The 26,268-nt window shown below is 41.3% G+C and overlaps 1 protein-coding gene across 8 annotated transcripts in view; it reads right to left on the bottom strand.

Annotated features, from left to right (window-relative positions):
* LOC115110475 (activating transcription factor 7-interacting protein 1-like) overlaps positions 1 to 26,268 on the bottom strand; it is a 62,958-nt gene that overhangs the window by 24,898 nt on the left and 11,792 nt on the right. For 6 of the 8 annotated variants that reach the window (XM_065006557.1, XM_065006558.1, XM_029636170.2 and 3 more), the window contains one exon: positions 23,555 to 25,443. In XM_065006557.1, the coding sequence (XP_064862629.1) occupies positions 24,952 to 25,443 (492 nt within the window). In that variant the 3' untranslated portion in view covers positions 23,555 to 24,951. Of the gene's footprint in view, positions 1 to 10,684; positions 10,793 to 23,554; positions 25,444 to 26,268 lie in introns of those variants that run through there. The other 2 variants (XM_065006559.1, XM_029636175.2) reach the window with 2 other exon arrangements.

Raw genomic sequence — 26,268 nt, 5'->3', positions numbered from 1 at the left:
CCAGTCTCTTGACAACAAGGTTGATGAAATCCGAGCAAGGGTAGCATTCCAGAGGGAAATCAGAGACTGTAACGTTCTGTGCTTCACGGAAACATGGCTCACTGGAGAGACGCTATCCGAAGCGGTGCAGCCAACGGGTTTCTCCACGCATCGTGCCGACAGAAACAGACACCTTTCTGGTAAGAAGAGGGGCGGGGGCGTATGCCTTATGGCTAACGAGACATGGTGTGATGAAAGAAACATACAGGAACTCAAATCCTTCTGTTCACCTGATTTATAATTCCTCACAATCAAATGTAGACCGCATTATCTACCAAGAGAATTCTCTTCGATTATAATCACAGCCGTATATATCCCCCCCCAAGCAGACACATCGATGGCTCTGAACAAACTTTATTTAACTCTTTGCAAACTGGAAACCATTTATCCGGAGGCTGCATTCATTGTAGCTGGGGATTTTAACAAGGCTAATCTGAAAACAAGACTCCCTAAATTTTATCAGCATATCGATTGCGCAACCAGGGGTGGAAAAACCTTGGATCTTTGTTACTCTAACTTCCGCGACGCATATAAGGCCCTGCCCCGCCCCCCTTTCGGAAAAGCTGACCACGACTCCATTTTGTTGATCCCTGCCTACAGACAGAAACTAAAACTAGAGGCTCCCACGCTGAGGTCTGTCCAACGCTGGTCCGACCAAGCTGACTCCACACTCCAAGACTACTTCCATCACGTGGACTGGAATATGTTTCAGACAAGCGTCAGATAACAACATTGACAAATACGCTGATTCGGTGTGCGAGTTCATTAGAACGTGCGTTGAAGATGTCGTTCCCATAGCAACGATTAAAAGATTCCCTAACCAGAAACCGTGGATTGATGGCAGCATTCGCGTGAAACTGAAAGCGCGAACCACTGCTTTTAATCAGGGCAAGGTGTCTGGTAACATGACCGAATACAAACAGTGCAGCTATTCCCTCCGCAAGGCTATCAAACAAGCTAAGCGTCAGTACAGAGACAAAGTAGAATCTCAATTCAACGGCTCAGACACAAGAGGCATGTGGCAGGGTCTACAGTCAATCACGGACTACAGGAAGAAATCCAGCCCAGTCACGGACCAGGATGTCTTGCTCCCAGGCAGACTAAATAACTTTTTTGCCCGCTTTGAGGACAATACAGTGCCACTGACACGGCCTGCAACGAAAACATGCGGTCTCTCCTTCACTGCAGCCGAGGTGAGTAAGACATTTAAACGTGTTAACCCTCGCAAGGCTGCAGGCCCAGACGGCATCCCCAGCCGCGCCCTCAGAGCATGCGCAGACCAGCTGGCCGTTGTGTTTACGGACATATTCAATCAATCCCTATACCAGTCTGCTGTTCCCACATGCTTCAAGAGGGCCACCATTGTTCCTGTTCCCAAGAAAGCTAAGGTAACTGAGCTAAACGACTACCGCCCCGTAGCACTCACTTCCGTCATCATGAAGTGCTTTGAGAGACTAGTCAAGGACCATATCACCTCCACCCTACCTGACACCCTAGACCCACTCCAATTTGCTTACCGCCCAAATAGGTCCACAGATGATGCAATCTCAACCACACTGCACACTGCCCTAACCCATCTGGACAAGAGGAATACCTATGTGAGAATGCTGTTCATCGACTACAGCTCGGCATTCAACACCATACTACCCTCCAAGCTCAGTCATCAAGCTCGAGACCCTGGGTCTCGACCCCGCCCTGTGCAACTGGGTACTGGACTTCCTGACGGGCCGCCCCAGATGGTGAGGGTAGGCAACAACATCTCCTCCCCGCTGATCCTCAACACGGGGCCCCACAAGGGTGCGTTCTGAGCCCTCTCCTGTACTCCCTGTTCACCCACGACTGCGTGGCCACGCACGCTCCAACTCAATCATCAAGTTTGCGGACGACACAACAGTGGTAGGCTTGATTACCAACAACGACGAGACGGCCTACAGGGAGGAGGTGAGGGCCCTCGGAGTGTGGTGTCAGGAAAATAACCTCACACTCAACGTCAACAAAACTAAGGAGATGATTGTGGACTTCAGGAAACAGCAGAGGGAACACCCCCCTATCCACATCGATGGAACAGTAGTGGAAAGGGTAGCAAGTTTTAAGTTCCTCGGCATACACATCACAGACAAACTGAATTGGTCCACTCACACAGACAGCATCGTGAAGAAGGCGCAGCAGCGCCTCTTCAACCTCAGGAGGCTGAAGTAATTCGGCTTGTCACCAAAAGCACTCACAAACTTCTACAGATGCACAATCGAGAGCATCCTGGCGGGCTGTATCACCGCCTGGTACGGCAACTGCTCCGCCCTCAACCGTAAGGCTCTCCAGAGGGTAGTGAGGTCTGCACAACGCATCACCGGGGGCAAACTACCTGCCCTCCAGGACACCTACACCACCCGATGTTACAGGAAGGCCATAAAGATCATCAAGGACATAAACCACCCGAGCCACTGCCTGTTCACCCCGCTATCATCCAGAAGGCGAGGTCAGTACAGGTGCATCAAAGCTGGGACCGAGAGACTGAAAAACAGCTTCTATCTCAAGACCATCAGACTGTTAAACAGCCAACACTAACATTGAGTGGCTGCTGCCAACACACTGACACTGACTCAACTCCAGCCAATTTAATAATGGGAATTGATGGGAAATTATGTAAATATATCACTAGCCACTTTAAACAATGCTACCTTATATAATGTTACTTACCCTACATTATTCATCTCATATGCATACGTATATACTGTACTCTATATCATCGACTGCATCCTTATGTAATACATGTATCACTAGCCACTTTAACTATGCCACTTTGTTTACATACTCATCTCATATGTATATACTGTACTCAATACCATCTACTGTATCTTGCCTATGCTGCTCTGTACCATCACTCATTCATATATCCTTATGTACATATTCTTTATCCCCTTACACTGTGTATAAGACAGTAGTTTAGGAATTGTTAGTTAGATTACTTGTTGGTTATTACTGCATTGTCGGAACTAGAAGCACAAGCATTTCGCTACACTCGCATTAACATCTGCTAACCATGTGTATGTGACAAATAAAATTCGATTTGATTTGATTTGAAATTGGTTGTTGGTCATTGCTAGACAACCATTTTCAGACAAATTTAAGTCAAAACTGTAACTCAGCCACTCAGGAACATTCACCGTCTTCTTGGTAAGCAACTCCAGTGTAGATATGGCCTTGTATTTTAGGTTATTGTCATGCTGAAAGGTGAATTCATCACCCAGTGTCTGGTGGAAAGGAGACTTAACAAGGTTTTCCTTTAGGATTTTGCCTGTTCTTATCTACATTCCATTTATCTTTTATCCTGAAAAGTTCCCAGTCCTTAACAATTACAAGCAAACCCATAACATGATGCATTCACTGCTGTGCTTGAAAATATGGAGAGTGGTGCTCAGTAATGTGTTGTTTTGGATTTGGCCCAAACATAACACTTTGTATTAAGAACAAAAGGTTAATTGCTTTGCCATATTTTTTGCAGTATTACTTTAGTGCCTTGTTGCCAACAGTATGCATGTTTTGGAATATTTTTTATTCTGTACAGGCTTTCTTCACTCTGTCAATTAGGTTAGTATTGTGGAGTAACTACTATACAATGTTGTTAATCCATCCTCAGTTTTCTCCTATCACAGCCATTCAATTCTAACTGTTTTTAAGCCAAAATTGGCCTCATTTTCCTGAGCAGTTTCCTTCCTCTCCGGCAACTGAGTTAGGAAGGACCTCTGTATCTTTGTAGTGACTGAGTGAATTATTGATACATCATTCAAAGTGGAATTAATAACTTCATCATTCTCAAAGGGATATTCAATGTTGACTGAGGGACCTTACGACTGGGGTACAGAGATGAAGTAGTCATTCAAAAACCATGTTAAGCAGTATTATTGCCAACTCTGTGGCTGTGCCACCAGAGACTCTGGGTTCGAGCCCAGGCTCTGTAGCAGCTGGCCGCGACCGGGAGGTCCATGGGGCGACGCACAATTGGCCCAGCGTCGTCCTGGTTAGGGAGGGTTTGGCCGGCAGGGATATCCTTGTCTCATCGCGCACTAGCGACTCCTGTGGCGGGCCGGACGCAGTGCACGCTGACCAGGTCGCCAGGTGTATGGTGTTTCCTCCGACACATTGGTGCAGCTGGCTTCTGGGTTGGATGTGCGTTGTGTCAAGAAGCAGTGCGGCTTGGTTGGGTTGTGTTTCAGAGGACGCATGGCTCTCGACCTTCGCCTCTCCTGAGTCCGTATGGGAGTTGCAGCGATAAGACAAGACTGTAACTACTACCAATTGGATACCACGAAATTGGAGAAAAAGGAAAACATTTTTTTTTTATAAAATAAAAAAGCAGTATTATTGCAGAGTGAGTCCATGAAACTTATTGCATTACTTTTTAGGCTTAGTTATTGACTCAAGACATTTCATTTTTTCATTTTTTATTTATTTGTAAAAAAATTGAAAAACATAATTCCACTTTGACATTAAGAGTTATTGTGTGCAAGCCAGTGACAAAATATCTAAATGTAATACACTTTAAATTCAGGCTGTAAAACAGCACAATATGGAAAAAGTCAAGGTGTGTGAAGTGAGTACCGTCTGTATTTATCAAGGGGGAGGTGCGTCCCGGAAACTAAGTAGCAGGTCATCCACATTACCCGGCAGTTTAACTTCGTTGAATTTGGGACACTTTGCACTGAGGTGTTTAAGCAGCCACTGTGTTTGAAATGTTTCGCTTGCATGGCTGAGCGGCGGTTGAGAAAAGATTCTAAATAAGTTCTGACAATTATTCAGTTTGCTTCCCAGATTTTAAAAAAGTCAAGAGGGGGAAAATCTAAATGAAATACTGCAAATATTGCATGTATTCAACCTGGGGTTTGAAACTCAGTTGCGTTGCAGTTAAGCAGCGGTTGTGACTAAATAGAAAATGACAAGAGAACTGAGTGTTCCCTATAATACAGTGGTTAGACTAAATAGAAAATGACAAGAGAACTGAGTGTTCCCTATAATACAGTGGTTAGACTAAATAGAAAATGACAAGAGAACTGAGTGTTCCCTATAATACAGTGGTTAGACTAAATAGAAAATGACAAGAGAACTGAGTGTTCCCTATAATACAGTGGTTAGACTAAATAGAAAATGACAAGAGAACTGAGTGTTCCTATAATACAGTGGTTAGACTATAATACAGTGGTTAGACTAAATAGAAAATGACAAGAGAACTGAGTGTTCCCTATAATACAGTGGTTAGACTAAATAGAAAATGACAAGAGAACTGAGTGTTCCCTATAATACAGTGGTTAGACTAAATAGAAAATGACAAGAGAAACTGAGTGTTCCCTATAATACAGTGGTTAGACTAAATAGAAAATGACAAGAGGAACTGAGTGTTCCCTATAATACAGTGGTTAGACTAAATAGAAAATGACAAGAGAAACTGAGTGTTCCCTATAATACAGTGGTTAGACTAAATAGAAAATGACAAGAGAAACTGAGTGTTCCCTATAATACAGTGGTTAGACTAAATAGAAAATGACAAGAGAACTGAGTGTTCCCTATAATACAGTGGTTAGACTAAATAGAAAATGACAAGAGAACTGAGTGTTCCCTATAATACAGTGGTTAGACTAAATAGAAAATGACAAGAGAAACTGAGTGTTCCCTATAATACAGTGGTTAGACTAAATAGAAAATGACAAGAGAACTGAGTGTTCCCTATAATACAGTGGTTAGACTAAATAGAAAATGACAAGAGAAACTGAGTGTTCTAAATAGAAAATGACCTATAATACAGTGGTTAGACTAAATAGAAAATGACAAGAGAACTGAGTGTTCCCTATAATACAGTGGTTAGACTAAATAGAAAATGACAAGAGAACTGAGTGTTCCCTATAATACAGTGGTTAGACTAAATAGAAAATGACAAGAGAACTGAGTGTTCCCTATAATACAGTGGTTAGACTAAATAGAAAATGACAAGAGAACTGAGTGTTCCCTATAATACAGTGGTTAGACTAAATAGAAAATGACAAGAGAACTGAGTGTTCCCTATAATACAGTGGTTAGACTAAATAGAAAATGACAAGAGAACTGAGTGTTCCCTATAATACAGTGGTTAGACTAAATAGAAAATGACAAGAGAACTGAGTGTTCCCTATAATACAGTGGTTAGACTAAATAGAAAATGACAAGAGAACTGAGTGTTCCCTATAATACAGTGGTTAGACTAAATAGAAAATGACAAGAGAAACTGAGTGTTCCCTATAATACAGTGGTTAGACTAAATAGAAAATGACAAGAGAAACTGAGTGTTCCCTATAATACAGTGGTTAGACTAAATAGAAAATGACAAGAGAACTGAGTGTTCCCTATAATACAGTGGTTAGACTAAATAGAAAATGACAAGAGAACTGAGTGTTCCCTATAATACAGTGGTTAGACTAAATAGAAAATGACAAGAGAACTGAGTGTTCCCTATAATACAGTGGTTAGACTAAATAGAAAATGACAAGAGAAACTGAGTGTTCCCTATAATACAGTGGTTAGACTAAATAGAAAATGACAAGAGAAACTGAGTGTTCCCTATAATACAGTGGTTAGACTAAATAGAAATGACAAGAGAACTGAGTGTTCCCTATAATACAGTGGTTAGACTAAATAGAAAATGACAAGAGAAACTGAGTGTTCCCTATAATACAGTGGTTAGACTAAATAGAAAATGACAAGAGAACTGAGTGTTCCCTATAATACAGTGGTTAGACTAAATAGAAAATGACAAGAGAAACTGAGTGTTCCCTATAATACAGTGGTTAGACTAAATAGAAAATGACAAGAGAACTGAGTGTTCCCTATAATACAGTGGTTAGACTAAATAGAAAATGACAAGAGAACTGAGTGTTCCCTATAATACAGTGGTTAGACTAAATAGAAAATGACAAGAGAACTGAGTGTTCCCTATAATACAGTGGTTAGACTAAATAGAAAATGACAAGAGAACTGAGTGTTCCCTATAATACAGTGGTTAGACTAAATAGAAAATGACAAGAGAACTGAGTGTTCCCTATAATACAGTGGTTAGACTAAATAGAAAATGACAAGAGAACTGAGTGTTCCCTATAATACAGTGGTTAGACTAAATAGAAAATGACAAGAGAACTGAGTGTTCCCTATAATACAGTGGTTAGACTAAATAGAAAATGACAAGAGAACTGAGTGTTCCCTATAATACAGTGGTTAGACTAAATAGAAAATGACAAGAGAAACTGAGTGTTCCCTATAATACAGTGGTTAGACTAAATAGAAAATGACAAGAGAAACTGAGTGTTCCCTATAATACAGTGGTTAGACTAAATAGAAAATGACAAGAGAACTGAGTGTTCCCTATAATACAGTGGTTAGACTAAATAGAAAATGACAAGAGAACTGAGTGTTCCCTATAATACAGTGGTTAGACTAAATAGAACATGACAAGAGGAACTGAGTGTTCCCTATAATACAGTGGTTAGACTAAATAGAAAATGACAAGAGAACTGAGTGTTCCCTATAATACAGTGGTTAGACTAAATAGAAAATGACAAGAGAACTGAGTGTTCCCTATAATACAGTGGTTAGACTAAATAGAAAATGACAAGAGAAACTGAGTGTTCCCTATAATACAGTGGTTAGACTAAATAGAAAATGACAAGAGAACTGAGTGTTCCCTATAATACAGTGGTTAGACTAAATAGAAAATGACAAGAGAACTGAGTGTTCCCTATAATACAGTGGTTAGACTAAATCTGTGCAAATGAATCTGTGGGAGGGTGACATCCACAGGGCAAAGCAGTGGTGCTGTGCTTTTATAATCCAACCTTGATAAACAATATTCATTAGCTCTCAACCATGTTCGGCTTCAGTAATCAATGAGAGTTACACGTGAAATTGATTGAAAACATGTAATTATTTATACCAGAGGGCTTTAAATCATGATGTTGTGCTGCATTGGCTGTTCTCAGAAATTCAATTATTGTGTTGTGCTGCATTGGCTGTTCTCAGATATTATAGTATCACACACTTTGACGAGTGTGTTGAGATTGAACCCACCTGTTTTCAATTATACTCGATGCTGGTTACAGTGAGGCAACTTCTATACAATGTAACCTCCTTAAGTGTGTCATTGTTTCATCAAGACATCGCTCCCTCTCCCTAATATAGGCTCAACCAGTTATTCCTCCCAGTGGTAAACATATGTCTGCAGTGCCCAACACTCACAACTCATTGCTGCCACGTTTGACAGATCTTGACAGTAACTGGATGGTAATCTCTCAGGGGAGAATTAGGTTCTTATTGGCAGTTGTGCTTGGAAATCTCATGGGGGCAATTTTCCCTAACACAGTCCAATCAATAACTTCTAATAATTTTGCACGCCCAATTTTTCAGTTTTTGATTTGTTAAAAAAGTTTGAAATATCCAATAAATGTCGTTCCACTTCATGATTGTGTCCCACTTGTTGTTGATTCTTCACAAAAAAAATACAGTTTTATATCGTTATGTTTGAAGCCTGAAATGTGGCAAAAGGTCGCAAAGTTCAAGGGGGCCGAATACTTTCGCAAGGCACTGTAACTCTCTGGATCTAAATTGTGCCTCTTTGTATGGATAAGTTGAAAGAAAAGTCCTCTCCCTCTCTCTCTCTATTCAGCAAAGAGGGTAAAGCGGTATAAAACACAGGAGCAGGTGTCAAGATATTGACAAGATATATAACTCCATGTGTAGTAAGTCTTACTCATCCTTTAATCTTTTAATTAGGTTTTATGGTGAGGGGTAGGGCAGAGTGTGCTTATTTTGGAATGTTTCAGACTATTTTCAAGATCAAAGGCTATAGCTGTATTGTATATGCCACTGCATGTCTACCTCTGACATGTATTGGGATCCATGCTTGTATGTGCTGCTTGAGAGTCTATTTTTAAACTGCTTTGATGACTTAAAGAAAACACCATTTCAAAAAAAGGTTTCCTTTCTACCAGTTCAAATAGCAATCTATTCTCTTGCTCTCCATCTGCTTCGAGACCGTTCTCTCCATCAGTCAAAAGAAAAGTGACTAACGCAAGAGCCAAGCCGCAGAGCATTGAAACATAACTGTGCATGGCAATGACAAAGGCTACAGTAATACAATAAAGAGAATAAATCCCATTTGTAATCGGTATACATGAGCTATAGATACGACCTAAAACAGATCTATGAACTAGAATTCTGATAGACCAATACCCTTATTCAAACCACTATTCTAAAACGTCCTATTTAGCTTCTAAGCTTCATAAAAGATTAGAGAGAAAATAAATGATTGAATTTAGGCCTAATAGCCTCATGTAGAAAAATATTGCTATTAAAAAGGCTTAAACACACTCGATGTAAAAGTCAGTGGAGTTGAAACGGAGTAATGAAATGGATAATATTATTCAATAATATTGCTGATTTGGTTATGTTCTATATCAATGCTTGGTCTAATAATGCGACATCAACCGTTAGTAACACAGTATGGAGTGTTCCATGAACAGTAAAGAAGGCCGTTGTTAAGGGCGGTGCTTTTCAGTCATAGTAGTAATAGCATTTGTAGTGTGCTCACATCTAGAGCCCATAAGAGAATAATTTAGTTTCTCAGTCTCACACTCCGTACAGTGGCTCAGTCTCTTGAAAGTCACGCCCGATTAACAGTGCACGGAGAAAAAGACGATAGGAGGGTGGAAAAGGGGGGAGAGCGTACGTTCAAAGTCAAAATGATAGTGAGAGTCGGAGGATGCATATGAGAGAGGGAACGAGTGTTTAGAGAGAGATGAGCTGAACGCATTGCAAAGAGGAAAATATGAAAAATATGATAATGGCTCTGGTTGATAATAGCTGTTTATGGGCCATTATTTACTGTTTCTGTATTCATATACGTAGCGAGCCCAATCTCAGTCGGACTTCAGGGAATAACAAATGTCTTCTTCATCTTATCACACATAACAAAACACAGACACACACAGGCCTACATACAAAATCTGCACACAATCTACACACAAACAAGCACTCACAGATGGGCACACCCTTTTGCGTCAAAATCTCATTCAACAAATCCTTTAATTGCTTGGTCAATATCCGTAGAGCCATGCAAATTAAGCCTGTAGTCAATAGCAGCGAAGTCAGGTTGAATAACCAAGTAAAGCTCACACACTGAAGCAGTCCATTGATCAAACAATTCACCACACTAAAATCCTGTGCCCCTTTCCACCACAAGGCCTGCAGGTCTCACCCTGCACCACTACCACCACAAACCATCTCCACATTGATATGTTTATGCTGGAGATTGCAGTTTTATGGGACACCAAAAGTGTGTAAACTTGGAGATGTTGTAGAATTTGAGATGATGTTGTTGACTCATTTTCACAGACGAGCAGAAGAATATCAACACGAGACAAACTCTCATGCATGCAGTATCCCCAATGTGTAAACTACAGTGTGTGATTAACACACACACACACACACACACACACACACACACACACACACACACACACACACACACACACACACACACACACACACACACACACACACACACAGGGATGAGTGGGTAGTTGTGTTAAGACAATAATAGTCTAAGAAAAGGTCCATCAGTGTGTCCTACCTTGTGTATTGGCATCCAAAATGTCATCCCTGCTTCTCAGAAGTAGCATGATGGTGTGGCCTGGGACTCCTCTCTCCCTCTCATAGCCTCAGACTGAGGGAGGGTGAACTGAGATGCACACACATGGAAAAAGACAAGAAAGAGATGATTCACAATAGCCTAATCAAAAACTTCAAAACGGCTCTGTCATTGAACAATAACACAGGAACCTGTTACATCTACAAACCCAAGTAGCATTGAAGTATGTATTACATTATGACAGTTCATTTACATTTTGATGGCTATGATGATACTGTGCATGCAGGCCTGAATATCCAAAGAGCGTGTGTAAATGGAAGGCTTTATAGAAAAAGACTCAACACATCAATAAGGTATGAGACACATGAGGTAATATGAGCCATATTTTTGGTCTTGGATTTGATTTCATACTACATTGATCTCTTGATAGAATTGTGTACATAGGCCTCTGAGATAGGCTAGCTCTTGGGTTCTCAAGAATGGCCTAAGGGGGCTTACAGCTTCCCACTCTTGGGTTCTCAACTGAAGGTACAGACCACAGCAGGGTCCATGTTAATAACTACAATCCCGATGCTCTGTTTTAACGTTCGTAAACGTTATTAATCCTCACTTGCGATACATTTTTGGAAACATAAAGCCCTCTATTCTCAAATCAAAAATAACTTCACAAATGCAAAATGTACACTTACTGTACACTGTTTAAAGTGGTTTTAACACAGCTGCAGTCAACAGTCATTTTCAGTTACAACACTATTCTGACGTCCTTTTTCTGTTACACACAGGTGTTCGGAGACACTTCGATAGCTAATTAAAACAGGTGGTCGCCTCTGTCTTCCGTAAACAAGGGCTGTAACATGGAAATATGGCTGCCCTAACCCTATATATTTAAATGTTTTATTCATTTTAGCAGACGCTCCTATATACAGAGAGTTGCAGAAGCCATTAAGGTTAAGTGCCTTGCTCAAAGGGCACATTGACAGATTTCTAACCTAGTCGGCTCAGGGATTTGAACCAGCAACCTTTCGGTTACTGGCCCAACACTCTAAACCACAAGGCTACCTGCCGCCCCTGTAAAGGTGTGTAGCAACTATTGTTTGATGTATTATTATTCTTTCTCTCTGATGTGAAAGTTAAGTTCTACATTTTTCCAAAACCGTATGGCAAGCGAGGCATAGTGACGTTCAGACAAAGCTTCAGAACAGCGTCGGAGCCTTTGCCTTGGGCGGCAGACAGGTTTATGGACAGACGGTATACAGTGCCTTCAGATAGTATTCACAACACCTGACATTTTTCACATTTTATTGTGTTACAAAGTGGGATTAAAATTGATTTAATTGTAATTGTTTATCAATGATCTACACAAAATACTGTAGTTATAGTGGAGAAAAAGTTCCAACATTTTTTTTTTTTAAATGTATGAAACATAAAATATGTAATATATTTTGATTAGATAAGTATTCAATCCATGTTAGAATCCCCTTTGTCAGCAATTACAGATGTGAGTCTGAGTAAATCTGCTTGTCCCTATTCGTTGTGCTTAGGGTCATTGTCCTTTGCCCCAGTCTGAGGTCCTGAGTGCTCTGGAGCAGGTTTTCATCAAGGACCTCTCTGTACTTTGCTCCGGTAATCTATCCCTTGATCCTGACTAGTGTCCCAGTCCCTGCCGCTGTAAAACATCCCCACAGTATGATGCTGCCACCATACTTTATCGCAGGGATGGTGCCAGGTTTCCTCCAGACGTGACGCTAGGCATTCAGGCCAAAGAATTCAATCTTGGTTTCGTTAGACCAGAGAATCTAATTTCTCATGGTCTGAGAGTCCTTTAAGTGCCTTTTGGCAAACACCAAGCGGGCTGTCATGTGCCTTTAACTGAGGAGTGGCTTCTGTCTGGCCACTCTACCATAAAGGCCTGATTGGTGGAGTGCTGCAGAGATGATTGTCATTTTCAATGGCTGTTAGAAGTTGCTGGATATTGGAGGGAATTGGAACATGCTGTCGTACACATTGATCCAGAGCATCCCACACATGCTCAATGGATGGCATGTCTGGTATGCAGGCCATTTCACGAACTGTGCCATTTTCAGCTTCCGGGAATTGTGTACAGATTCTTGCCACCATGGGGCACTCTGTTCACAACGCTGACATCAGCAAACCGCTCACCCACACAACGCCATTTGCCCGGTTCAGGTGAAACCGGGATTCATCCATCCATCCAGTGTGCCAGTGACCATTGACGGAGAGCATTTGCCCCTGAACTCGGTTACGACCGCGAACTGCAGTCAGGTCAAGACTATGGTGAGGATGACAAGCACACAGATGAGCTTCCCTGAGGTGGTTTCTGACAGTTTGTGCAGAAATTCTTCAGTTGTGCAAACCCACAGTTTCATCAGCTGTCTGGATGACTGGTCTCAGACAATCCCGCAGGTGAAGAGGCCGGATGTGGAGGTCCTGGGCTGGTGTGGTTAAACGTGGTCTGCGAATGTGAGGCCGTTTGCACGTACTGCCAAATTCTCCAAAATGACGTTGGAGGCGGCTTATGGTAGAGAAATTAACATTCAATTCCCTAACAACAACTCTGGTGGACATTTCTGAAGTCAACATAGCAATTGCAAGCTCCCTCAAAACGTGAGACATCTTTGGCATTGTGTTATGTCAAAACTGCACACTTTAATGTGGCCTTTAATCGTCCGCAGCACAAGGCACACACAGAATCTCTAGTGACACAGCTAGCACTGCGATGCAGTGCTTTAGACCACTGCGTCACTCGGGAGGCCCGACTGAGGGACCTTAGAGATAATTGTATGTGTAGGGTACAGAGATAAGATACTCATTCAAAAATAATACTATTATTGAACGCAGAGTGAGTCTATGAAACCTATTATGTAACTTGTCAAGCACATTTTCACTCCTGAACTTATTTAGGCTTGCCATAACAAAGGGTACTTATTGAAGCAAGACATTTCAGCTTTACATTTGAAATTAATTTGTAAACAATACGAAAAACATAATTCCACTTTGACATTATGACGTATTGTATGCAGGCCAGTGACAAAATAATCTCAATTGAATCCATTTTTACATTCAGGCGTAACACAACAAAATGTGTGAAAAGTCAAGGGGTGTGTACTTTCTGAAGGCACTGTACATTTAACATGACCGTTTATGAATGGGCTAGAAATAGGTCTACAGTATTTTTACCATTATGAAAAAGGAATCTATTAAATGGATGGGGTGGAGTCAATGGCTTACTAGGCTACTGCTACAAATGTTCATGTCATGTGTCAAAACAAGGTTATTTTAAGCATCTAGGCCTTAGTGGTAACATTACAAAATAATACTGAGTAGGCTACCCCCCCCCAAACAATATATAAAATATTATATATAACAGCCTATATAAATGCATGAAATAAAAAAAATCCTCATCAATCTACACACAATACCTCATAATGACAAAGCGAAAACAGTTTTTTTATTTTTAGATTTCTTTTATTTTTATAAATACCTTATTCGCGTAAGTATTCAGAACCTTTGCTCAAATTGAGCTCAGGTGCATCCTGTTTCCATTGATCATCCTTCAGATGTTTCTACAATTTGATTGGTGTCACACCCTGACCTTAGTATTCTTTGTTTTCCTTGTTATTTTGATTAGGTCAGGGTGTGACATGGTGATGTATGTGTTTTTGTCTTGTATGTTTATGGGGCTGTTTCCTTTCTAGGTAAATTGTATGTCTATGGTTGCCTAGATTGGTTCTCAATTAGAGGCAGCTGTCTATTGTTGTCTCTGATTGGGAACCATATTTAGGCAGCCATATTCTGTGGGTACTTTGTGGGTGATTGTCTATGTCTATGTTAGTTGCTTGTGTCAGCACAGTTCTTATTATAGCTTCACGGTCATTATTCGTTATTTGTTTTGTATTCAGTGTTCAGTGCTTTTTCTTTAAAACATCATAATGAACACATACCACGCTGCATTTTGGTCCGCTTCTTACGACGATCGTGACAATTGGAGACCACCTGTGGTAAATTCAATTGATTGGACATGATTTGGAAAGGCACACACCTCCCACTGTTGACAAAGCATGTCAGAGCAAAAACCAAGCCTTGAGGTCGAAGGAATTGTCTGTAGAGCTCTGAGACAGGATTGTGTCGAGGCACAGATCTGAGGAAGGGTACCAAAACATGTCTGCAGAATTGAAGGTACCGAAGAACACAGTGGCCTCCATCATTCTTAAATGGAAGAAGTTTGGAACCACCAAGACTCTTCCAAAAACTGAGCCATCGGGGGAGAAGGGCCTTGGTCAAGAAGGTGACCAAGAACCTGATGGTCACTCTAACAGAACTCTAGAGTTCCTCTGTGGAGATGGGAGAAACTTCCAGAAGGACAATCATCTTTTCAGATGGAAGCCGGAAGCCACTCCTCAGTAAAAGGCACATGGCAGCCCGCTTGGTGTTTGCCAAAGGGCACCTAAAGACTCTCAGACCATGAGAAACCAGATTCTCTGATCTGATGAAACCAAGATTGAACTATTTGGCCTGAATGCCAAGCGTCACGTCTGGAGGAAACCTGGCACCATTTCTACGGTAAAGCATGGTGGTGGCAGCATCATACTGCGGGGATGTTTTTATGCGGCAGGGACTGGGAGACTAGTCAGGATCGAGGGAAAGATTAACAGAGCAAAGTACAGAGAGATCCTTGATGAAAACCTGCTCCAGAGCTCTGACAACCTCAGACTGGAGCAAAGGTTCACCTTCCAACAGGACAACGACCCTAAGCACACAGCCAAGACAACGCAGGAGTGGCTTCGGGACAAGTCTCTGAATGTTCTTGAGTGGCTCAGCCAGAGCCCAGACTTGAACCCAATCAATAATCTCTGTAGAGACCTAAAAATAGCTGTGCAGAGAGGATCTGCAGAGAAGAATGGGAGAAACTCCCCAAATACATGTGTGCCAAGCTTGTAGCGTCATACCCAAGAAGACTCAAGGCTGTAATCACTGGTTTTTCAACAAAGTACTGAGTAAATACATTTTTGAATAAGGCTGTAACGTAACAAAATGTGGAAAAAGTCAAGGGGTCTGAATACTTTCCGAAGGCACAGTATGTGGTATAAAATATTACAGAGTATTACCCTGGTTGCAATGGTTAGACAAGAACCTTTCCAAATGTACCATGCCCTTCTGAAGTTTTGAATGTACTGCTCTCCTGTTCTTTTTATGTGTAATTGGCTCGGATTTCAAGTTTAGTTTACCTCCCTCCTGTCCGGCCTACACTATAGCTTTTTTCAGTGTTAAATTGAGAATATTAATCGACACATATTGGCCTCGACACCTCATGAGATGGGGCGTTTACTAACGAATTTGGCAGGGCATGAATGGTGTGGAGAGATTCAAAATGAACCTTCCCTTGATTTATCTCCTCGCTAAATCCTAATCCTTTCTATCAGTTGATTGAGAATGTGGTTGGATTTTCGCGCCTCAAAACAGTTTCAGGGAAAAGGGCACGAGCGCTAAATCCTCGTTGGGTCACAGTGTAAAGCGATGTTCAATGTAATTGCTCTCCAAAGCTCGACTTTTCTTTTAATACCCCTTTTCTGCGATGCCGTATTTGTTGCTATAGAGTTTCCATCTGACTGCAGCGGATCTGTTATTGATGAACAAGGAATAGGGAGGATGGGATAGGTCAGGAACACATTGTAAATGGAGGTGAAACCACACACATGGTGAATTTGGCAATAGACTTCAGAGGTCCTAAATGTGATTCATGGGAACTTCGAGATGGGCATGTGCTTTCTTGCTGGGTCAGACAGACAGTGAATGAGAGCTTCCATTAGAACACTAGGCTCTTTATGCCCAGTGTAGGTCCAAATTCCAGCAGGCACTCTGATTGGTGCTTGCACACAACCACACCTGCCGCTTCTCTAAACTGACGAGGCCAACAAGTGATGCTGTTTCCCTTCAGTACAAGCAATTATGTATTTTACCCAAACATACTGTATGTACTAAATTGTCTCCCTTCCCCCTTAGTACAGTAGGAGTGTAATGAATAACTTCTATTAATCCTAATTATACCCATGCATATCTCAAAATACCCTACAAGCAATTTCTCAATGAATGAAAGTGGATTTGTCTGTTCAAGGGCATGTTGCATAGGCCATACTTTAGATAAATAAATGATTAATTAAATATGCTGATAAATAATGAACTATGTCTCTAGGGCAACATATTCTAAGTTCTATATTTAATAGATTGATAGGCCTCACACCGACACATGCTGTACACCACATAATCACAGACATACACTTAACACATAAACCAAGAGGGTGACCCTAAATGGAAACGTCAGAGAAAAATAATAGAGAAAGCTACCATCCAGCCACTATTTCTACCCATTAATACACACAAAATGGCATAAATGCTGAACACATTTTCCTGTAGTTATATCCTCACTTACGTCGTTGTGTCAATACGACTCTTCTTAATCAGTTATATGATTCATTATTAAACATACTTTTTATAGCAGATCATGACCCATATTCTCCAGTCTTGGAGTGAATAAACTGCCAATAAATAGTCTCCTCGCCCCATATACTGTAGCTCCCTCCAATCACCAAGTGAGCAAGCCCAGTGTCTGATCCACAGATGCAGTCAGTGGGTTGAATGGGAGGGAGACTGACAGATTACTCTAAATTTGAGATGGTTTCATAATCTTAGGGAAGAAGTAGGCCTAAAACATGGGTTAGGCCCTGTCTGTTAGACAGCATAGCGAGTGACAAAGATTAGGGGTGGTGGAATGGAGATTCTGAATGTTCACAGCCCCTGCTGTCTCCTGGCCTTGCTATTGAGTCAGCAATGGCTGCAGCACGCAAAGCATGAAATGTAGAAGATGCAGGACAACGTTGTCTTTTTGATGGAGATCATATGCAAACTTCAATGTTTTAGGATGAAACTCCAGCGTATTTAAATGGTTACTTAGGTTAAACAATTTCAGAACGCATCCTGAATAATTCACGTTCAGTGGTCCTGCAGTGCCAAATGGCATTTTAGAATATGTCCATTTATGGAAATAATGATATGCCATTTAGTAGACACTTATCTAATGCGACTTGAAACATTTTACATACGAGTGGTCCCAGGGATCCAACTCACAGTCCTGGCGTTGCAAGCCCCATGCGCTACCAACTGAGCTACAGAGGACCTGAATAGATTCAGGATATGCACAGACCACAGGAAGTCAACACATGATGTGGAACTGAAGCCCAAGAGGATCAGTCCAACCATTTAAGGTACAACCACAATCTAAGGGATGGGTGGGCCCATACAAACACATAAAACATTTACAGTGGGGAGAACAAGTATTTTTGTATGTAATATGTAATTTTTATCATAGGTACACTTCAACTGTGAGAGACGGAATCTTAAACAAAAATCCAGAAAATCACATTGTATGATTTTTAAGTAATTAATTTGCATTTTATTGCATGACATAAGTATTTGATACATCAGAAAAGCAGAACCTAATATCTAGTACAGAAACCTACAGATATCATATGTTTCCTGTAGTTCTTGACCAGGTTTGCACACACTGCAGCAGGGATTTTGGCCCACTCCTCCATACAGACCTTCTCCAGATCCTTCAGGTTTCGGGGCTGTCGCTGGGCAATACGGACTTTCAGCTCCCTCCAAAGATTTTCTATTGGATTCAGGTCTGGAGACTGGCTAGGCCACTCCAGGACCTTGAGATGCTTCTTACGGAGCCACTCCTTAGTTGCCCTGGCTGTGTGTTTTGGGTGGTTGTCATGCTGGAAGACCCAGCCACGATCCATCTTCAATGCTCTTACTGAGGGAAGGAGGTTGTTGGCCAAGATCTCGCGATACATGGCCCCATCCATCCTCCCCTCAATACGGTGCAGTCGTCCTGTCCCCTTTGCAGAAAAGCATCCCCAAAGAATGATGTTTCCACCTCCATGCTTTACAGTTAGGATGGTGTTCTTGGGGTTGTACTCATCCTTCTTCTTCCTCCAAACACAGAGAGTGGAGTTTAGACCAAAAAGCTCTATTTTTGTCTCATCAGACCACATGACCTTCTCCCATTCCTCCTCTGGATCATCCAGATGGTCATTGGCAAACTTCAGACGGGCCTGGACATGCGCTGGCTTGAGCAGGGTGACCTTGCGTGCGCTGCAGGATTTTAATCCATGATGGCGTAGTGTGTTACTAATGGTTCTCTTTAAGACTGTGGTCCCAGCTCTCTTCAGGTCATTGACCAGGTCCTGCTGTGTAGTTCTGGGCTGATCGCTCACCTTCCTCATGATCATTGATGCCCCACGAGGTGAGATCTTGCATGGAGCCCCAGACCGAGGGTGATTGACCGTCATCTTGAACTTCTTCCATTTTCTAATAATTGCGGCAACAGTTGTTGCCTTCTCACCAAGCTGCTTGCCTATTGTCCTGTAGCCCATCCCAGCCTTGTGCAGGTCTACAATTTAGCCCTGATGTCCTTACACAGCTCTCTGGTCTTGCCCATTGTGGAGAGGTTGGAGTCTGTTTGATTGAGTGTGTGGACAGGTGTCTTTTATACAGGTAACGAGTTCAAACAGGTGCAGTTAATACAGGTCATGAGTGGAGAACAGGAGGGCTTCTTAAAGAAAAACGAACAGGTCTGTGAGAGTCGGAATTCTTATTGGTTGGTAGGTGATCAAATACTTGTCATGCAATAAAATGCTAATTAATTACTTTAAAATCATACCAATGTGATTTTCTGGATTTTTGTTTTAGATTATGTCTCTCACAGTTGAAGTGTACCTATGATAAAAATGACACACCTCTACATGCTTTGTAAGTAGGAAAACCTGCAAAATTGGCAGTGTATCAAATATTTGTTCTTCCCACTGTATACTGTAACACTAGTAAAAACCATTGTATTCAATTCTATCAGTTTAATGATAATCAACTTTCTACCCATTGTTGTTGTTGTTGTTGTTTTCTCCTTTTAGGAGACCCACAAGAACCTTGTGGTTGAGCCCATAGTTACACATTGGCCAACCATCTAGCCTCATTGCAATGTTACTGACAGATATGACAGACTACATGGGCTTATGGGCCATCTGCAGGTAGACTCTTAGTCACATGTAGGGTCAAAATAGAGCGCACCATGGATAATGACAAGCAATGCAAGACCAAGTCCCGGGTGGATTTGACGCGTATGGAGCTGTAACCTTGACCAATTCTCAGCACACAGTATAAATCCAAACCCTGTCAGTCAAATGATAGGAAAGTGAATTAGAGAAAAGGGGTCAAACACACAGGACATATGATGGATGGACAGACGGGTGTGTTTCAGCAGACACACTGAGCTGAGGCTCTCAACTCAAAGCGGAAACAGACAACAAAGTGCATCATACTGTACGTTGCGACACGTTTTCCTTTGAAAAAATTATGTATTTACCAGATAAGCTGCAGGGAGAGGTAGGCGGAAAGGGCAATGGACTCACTCTCGCTCCTTCTACTCTCTTACAGTGACACACACACACACACACTGTACATTAACCGAACTGTCTAGAACTGCATTGGAGAGTGGGTGGAAAGGTTTAAAGAGTACAGATACAGGCAAAGCAATAGGAGCTTGTTTATGAGGTATGGAGATGGGTCATTGCACCAATAAAGTGCCTTTTGGGTTCACGTAACAGGTTGACTTTAAAATGAGGGAAATTGGAAACATTAATCATGAGAAATAATCATCTTCAGAAATGACTGTCAAAGCAACAAATTAACTACGGTTTTACAATGACGGTGAAAAATGTGGGGGGGAAGTATTGAATTGAACAGATATAGAATTGTCCATCTGGTCTATATTAAAGGGTACTTCATTTAATATAACAGGCTTTTAAAATGCAATATTGGTGCACAATTGAAGGTATCAAAGGGACTCAAAGGGCACTATTGGTGGAACGACCCAGAAACAGATTACGTAGCCTAAATGTGTAGAAAGACTGTGATGAGATCAGAGTTGTTGATTTTATGGACAGACTAACATCTATAAGACCTCAAACAAGGTATTACAGGCCCAAGGAAAACATCTATAGATTTGGTAGAATTTAGGGGAAATGACTGATCTTCGATAATCCACCATTCAACTCGTTCAATATCCACCTCTCTCTATCTCACACACACCGACACACTGTGGTGCAATGCTATGTATGAAAGACTAGGAATATGTGTGTTAACACCCACATTGAATGACAAAATGTGTGCACACATACCATTGAATCAATGACAAGAAAATGAAGAGCCATAGAGAGAGTTTGTGTGTAAGAGAGACACTGTACTCACCTAATTAACCCTTAATACTGAGTGATTCTAAATGTAATTGTGTTTGTAGATAGGAGAAATTGTAACAATCACAAATATATCACTAGAAGATAAAAGATGTTGAGTCCTTAATCCTTGATAGTAAAATCCCATTAAAATTCATGAGTAGAAAAAAAGTATTAAAATCAGCTTAAGTCCATTTGGAAAAACCACCAAAAAGTCCTGAATTTCAATTAAGAGTTAATTAGAGGCTTTCATTTGGAGTCCAATCCGAGAGAGTAATTCCTCAGGAAAACAGCTACATCCAGAATGCATTTATCATTGTGAAGAATATTTTAAACATTTCTCATTCCCCAATATCTTCATATAATGTAGAGGAGAATCATAACATTCTCCATCAAGAACAAAATGAAATATAAAGAGGTGGAGAGAGAATGAATTGTGGTTTGCTCTACTTATCTATGTATATGTCTATTGCTGTGTTTATTACACTCTCTCTTTCCCTCTCTCACTCTCGCTCGCATTCCCTCTCTCACACCAAAAAGTCAGATTTTTGTTAGGTCGCAATAAACCCAATTCCCTACAACCTTTTCACCACCCTGCCTTCAACAGTTTTCTCCTCCTATTGCTACACATTGTTCCCTGAATAACTACACTAAATTACCTGCCCCTTAAAATATATCACAGTATTCCCAGTAATAACTTACAAAAATGATTCCCCATTTAAGTAAACATAACTCTCAAATTATATCAGAAATACTAAATGACCCTCTGGGATGTGAATAATTTTCTGATGGCAAATTAAAAGATGGAGCAACAAATAAAGAAATTATTGGATAATTAAAAGTGTGGGGGTGTAGGTGGAAAACAACGATGGGACAGAGATGAACGGCGCTTAAAATGAGAGCGACAGATGAGAAAATCATGAAAAAAAGACCCTCTGAAAGGTAAAGAATTGCAGCAAGGGTTTTAGTCCATTATGTTTGAGTGCTTGTGTGTGTCAGAGGGAGTGAGAGGCGAGGGGGTGGGGGTGGGGGGTGTAGAGAGAGATGCATAAACAGGTGACAGACCAGTAGAATGAGAAATGAGTGAGTATTAAGTGCAGAGCTACAGATTATGTTTGACAGTCTTCATCAGACAGCAGTCTTATGGTTTCATAAGAGGTGCAGGATGAGATGGGAAGAGTATAATATATTGGTTTAATCCTTTTTTTGCTAGATATGGAGTTCGCCTTGGGACCTTGCATTAGTCTCCTCCTGTGTGTGAGTAAAATGATTCAATATAAGGAAACGGAGGCAGTTACACATTTAATGGGAGAAGAGACTGTTGTGCAATACAGTGAGAGAAAATGTGCTCCTCTGAGAAGAGAGGAAGGCGTTGTAGGATGTATCACTGTGGTTTTGATGGAGGTCAAAAGCAAAAAGGTGATGTTTGGGATGGAGAGAAAGAGCATAGGATGGCATGTCATGAAAACAAGTACCAGCTGAATGATTTGATGAAAGAACCATTCCTCTACCAAGCCATACTGTGGATTAACGTGTGTGTGTGTGTTATGTGGATGCGTAACACACAAAAATGCACACACAAACAGATTGAGACAGACACTAAACACTAAGAGACCTACCTATGAATATAAATAAGAATCCCCAAAATAGAGATGCAAAGGATTGTGGGAGAAGAAAAGAGGTACAAAATAGGAAAGGTAAAAACATGAAAAAGGTAAAATCGTGTCATCAACCAGTCTTTTCTGGTGGAAAAATCTGGATAATTGAAACACTGATGGATTCAAAAACTAGTCAAAGTTATGGGGTGGACAGTGAGTGGAGAAATGGGGGGGAGGAGCAGCGTGGGTAACGGGGGAAAGATTGGGAGCCATAGGAATGGTAAGGGAAGGGAGAATGGATAAGGAATTTAAAAAAGAAAAAAATCTTTCCTTCCTTTTCTCATTCATAAATAAAATAAATTGTAGACCAGGTAAATGGAGAAATAGATGAGGAGGCAGAGGACGGAGAGAGCAAGCAAATGAAAAGATAAAGCACCTCCCAGCAAGGCGATGAGGAAGAAGAAGAACAAAGAACGAAAGAAAAAAACAAATACTCCAGTAGCCTCCGTTTTTTCTTGTCTCTATGTGGAAGGGGGGAATGGCAGTTGCCAGTTATTCCCCCTCCCAGCTCATCTTCTTTCTTCTTTCAACAAAACAAGCCTCCCCATCCAGATGAAAACATGTTCTTTTCCTCTAGCTCTGGTCTAGTACATACCACTCACACAGGTTAGACATGTTGCAGAGGCTCATCAATATTGCTTACTGAAAAAGACATGGGGCTATAAGACAAGCATTGCCTGCCTTACTGAACTGAAAATGCTCTGTCCCCTACCGCCTATCCCTGAGAAATCTGGGAGGGGAGGGAGGAGGGTCCTCGCGCAGAATTAGTATGCATTGAGAGAGGAGTGGGTGCCTTTCCAATAAAAGTCTAGGAACCAGTGTTAGTGTGAATAAAACTGATAAGGGACTAGCTCCCCCTAGAGTCAAGTATCAATATACCAGTATAGTTTATAAACATTTTAATGAACAATTACAATAGTCTGAATATTTCTTGGTACTTCACCTTTCGGTCAATCTGTTGTCAAGTCCAATGCATTTATTTACATGTTTGTAACCAGCCATTAAGACTATCAGACAAAGCGATCAGCAGACAGTGTGTGAATTACATTGGGTCCAGGGGGGACCCCTGAATGAGACATGAGGCCCCCTAAATGCAGGGTCTCTAAATAATACTAATTGAACAATTATATTATTTCTTTAAAATGCAATTTGTACTGCGACAGAGGTAAATATTAAAATAAAACGAACACCCCCGCCGGTCATGGTTTAAAATATATATATCCACGTGGCTGCACTTGTCATCCCGGGACAGTCCCATCTCTCAGCCCCTTTTCAGGCGTCCCAACTTTTCGTTCTACAAAAAAGGTCCTTTTGTCAAAGACGCATCAATTAATTCAGGCTATAAGAGTGTAGACCTAATGAAAATCACAGAATGTCATTACACTTTTTGGTGTTTCGTAACAGATGTCTCTTCCCATTCATCTACTCATCAAATGTTAGGATGCTGGAATAATTTTGGACTAGACGAACACACGCAGGTAGCCTACTTTTTGAAGTTATTTGTTTGACAATATGAAAACATGACTAGTTCTGTTCAAGTCAAATTACAAAAAAGGTTCAAAAAACATTCAATTACATCTATAGAAAAAAAATGCCACAGGATGTGCACACATACACAGGAGGCCCTAGATCATTTATCATTTAACTGTAGAACATGTCCTCCAGTGGCAGGATTTGAGCAGGAGGAAAAGAGGTCACATAGGCTTTGGCAGGTTCATGTCTCATGAGACGCAAAACTACTGTGTATTACCATATAATAACATGGTCATTCTGGCCTTCATAGTATGTTCTTTCAGTTAGACTGACAATTGCAATAAAAAGTTTGAGTTTTCAAATACCTTCAGGAAACTAGGAGAAGAATACTTTATCCATAATCTTTCAGAAACGGGACCAGGCCATTTCAGGTTTGATTTTCAAATCCTCTCGTCCTGTGTCAAAGATACCATTTTGGTACAATGCTGCACCCATGTGGTCAAACACACGGCAGGCAGACAGTGGTCACATGGGGCCAACCCATTTCACCAGGATGGGCAACAACATTTTCCAGTAACATTCCAATGATAAGTCACTCTTGTAAACACCTAGGCTCAAATATGACTTGAGTGCAAAATTCTGATTAAAAAAATACCAACACACATTCATTTGAAAATAGAGCAATTAGATTTGCCAGAAGCTTTACTGAACTTTTCACTTTGGCTACCAGAAGAAAGAAAATAAATCTACAGAATCAATATTTCTCCTCGTTTTGACTTGACACAAAATCTTAAATCTTAACATTTGGTTAAATTGGAGCTTTTGGTGAAGGGGACGTTAAGACGTCAGTGCACTGAGGCTCACAGAATGGTCCAAAGCGGCCAAACACGTCCCTGGCATGGACTGCAAAGTAGTACTTGGAGCCAGAGACAAACTGTGTGAGTGTACAGGCCATGGGCAAAGCCAAGGCCTTCACCTCCCCTATCTTCTTCCAGAGTAGGGTGTGTGTGCTGGGGCCAGAGTGGTCCTGGTGGTAGGCGTATAGGTGGTAGCTGTCCACGGCAGCACAGCTCCTGTCTACCTCAATCACAGACCAGGAGAGCACGATGCCGTCATTCTGGCTCGGGACCCGGGTTATTTTGAGCAGAGGCTGCTGTGGAGGGCTGGTGCTGGCCGCTTCGAGGGGCAGGCTGATAGTTTGAGGTGGGACAGGCAAGGGGGGAAAGGGAGAGGGCTGGGAGCATGGTATGGAAGATGAAGAAGTGGTTGTTGCGGAGGCAATACTTTCAGATGGGGAGCCCTGAAAGATGAATTTGATCAACTTTCACATCCATTTTCTATGTTGACTCTCTTTGGTTGATTATAGGCCAATATGTACATTTTCTTCCAATTGGAAAACATTCTGGAACATGAAGTATTCCATGGCTGCATTCCAAACACTTAAAAGACACACCCTCTCCCCTCAGCCCTCAAATTAAATGGACACTTCTGATGACGTATCATGACATCTGACGAGTTGACACTTGCAGGTGCAAGGGGCGACGGAGGAAGAAATGTATTTTAAATGGACCGCTCTTGCCTGGAAATGTGTCACTCGTTCATTTCATGGTTGTTTTCAGTCATCGTGGAACCACTGGTAGCCTTATATGCGCTACAGTCATTTATGATTGCATTTCATAATCTTGGCTAGAAGACAACATCCCCGCAGACATCGAATGTTAGCCATCCTACTATATCAGATACATCGAAAATTACAATGTATAAGTGTGATGTCAGAGAAAGTTGTGCGCAAACTATTGTTTCCAAAAGCTAACCAAACAAAAACATCATTACTTTTATGATAAGTGTTTGAGCCGTCATGTGCATTAGTAGCAACATTTCTAACTTATTTACATTCGTTGACTACTCCATATTAATGTAGTTTAAGGTTAGGCTGACTTTTCTTAGTGGATGTACAATCAACGTGACTTTAATTATGGGGCGTTACAGGCCCTGGAAGGGAACATAATTGTACGAGAGGTCGACCGACTATGATTTTTCAACGCCGATACCGATTATTGGAGGATGAAAAAAATCAGATACCGATTTATACACTGCTCAAAAAAATACACTAAAATAACACATC

Source organism: Oncorhynchus nerka, linkage group LG21 (assembly GCF_034236695.1).
Source record: "Oncorhynchus nerka isolate Pitt River linkage group LG21, Oner_Uvic_2.0, whole genome shotgun sequence".
NCBI classification, from domain to species: Eukaryota; Metazoa; Chordata; class Actinopteri; order Salmoniformes; family Salmonidae; genus Oncorhynchus; species Oncorhynchus nerka.
The sequence above is the reverse complement of the archived record's forward strand: the minus strand, read 5'-3'. Positions and strand labels throughout refer to the sequence as shown.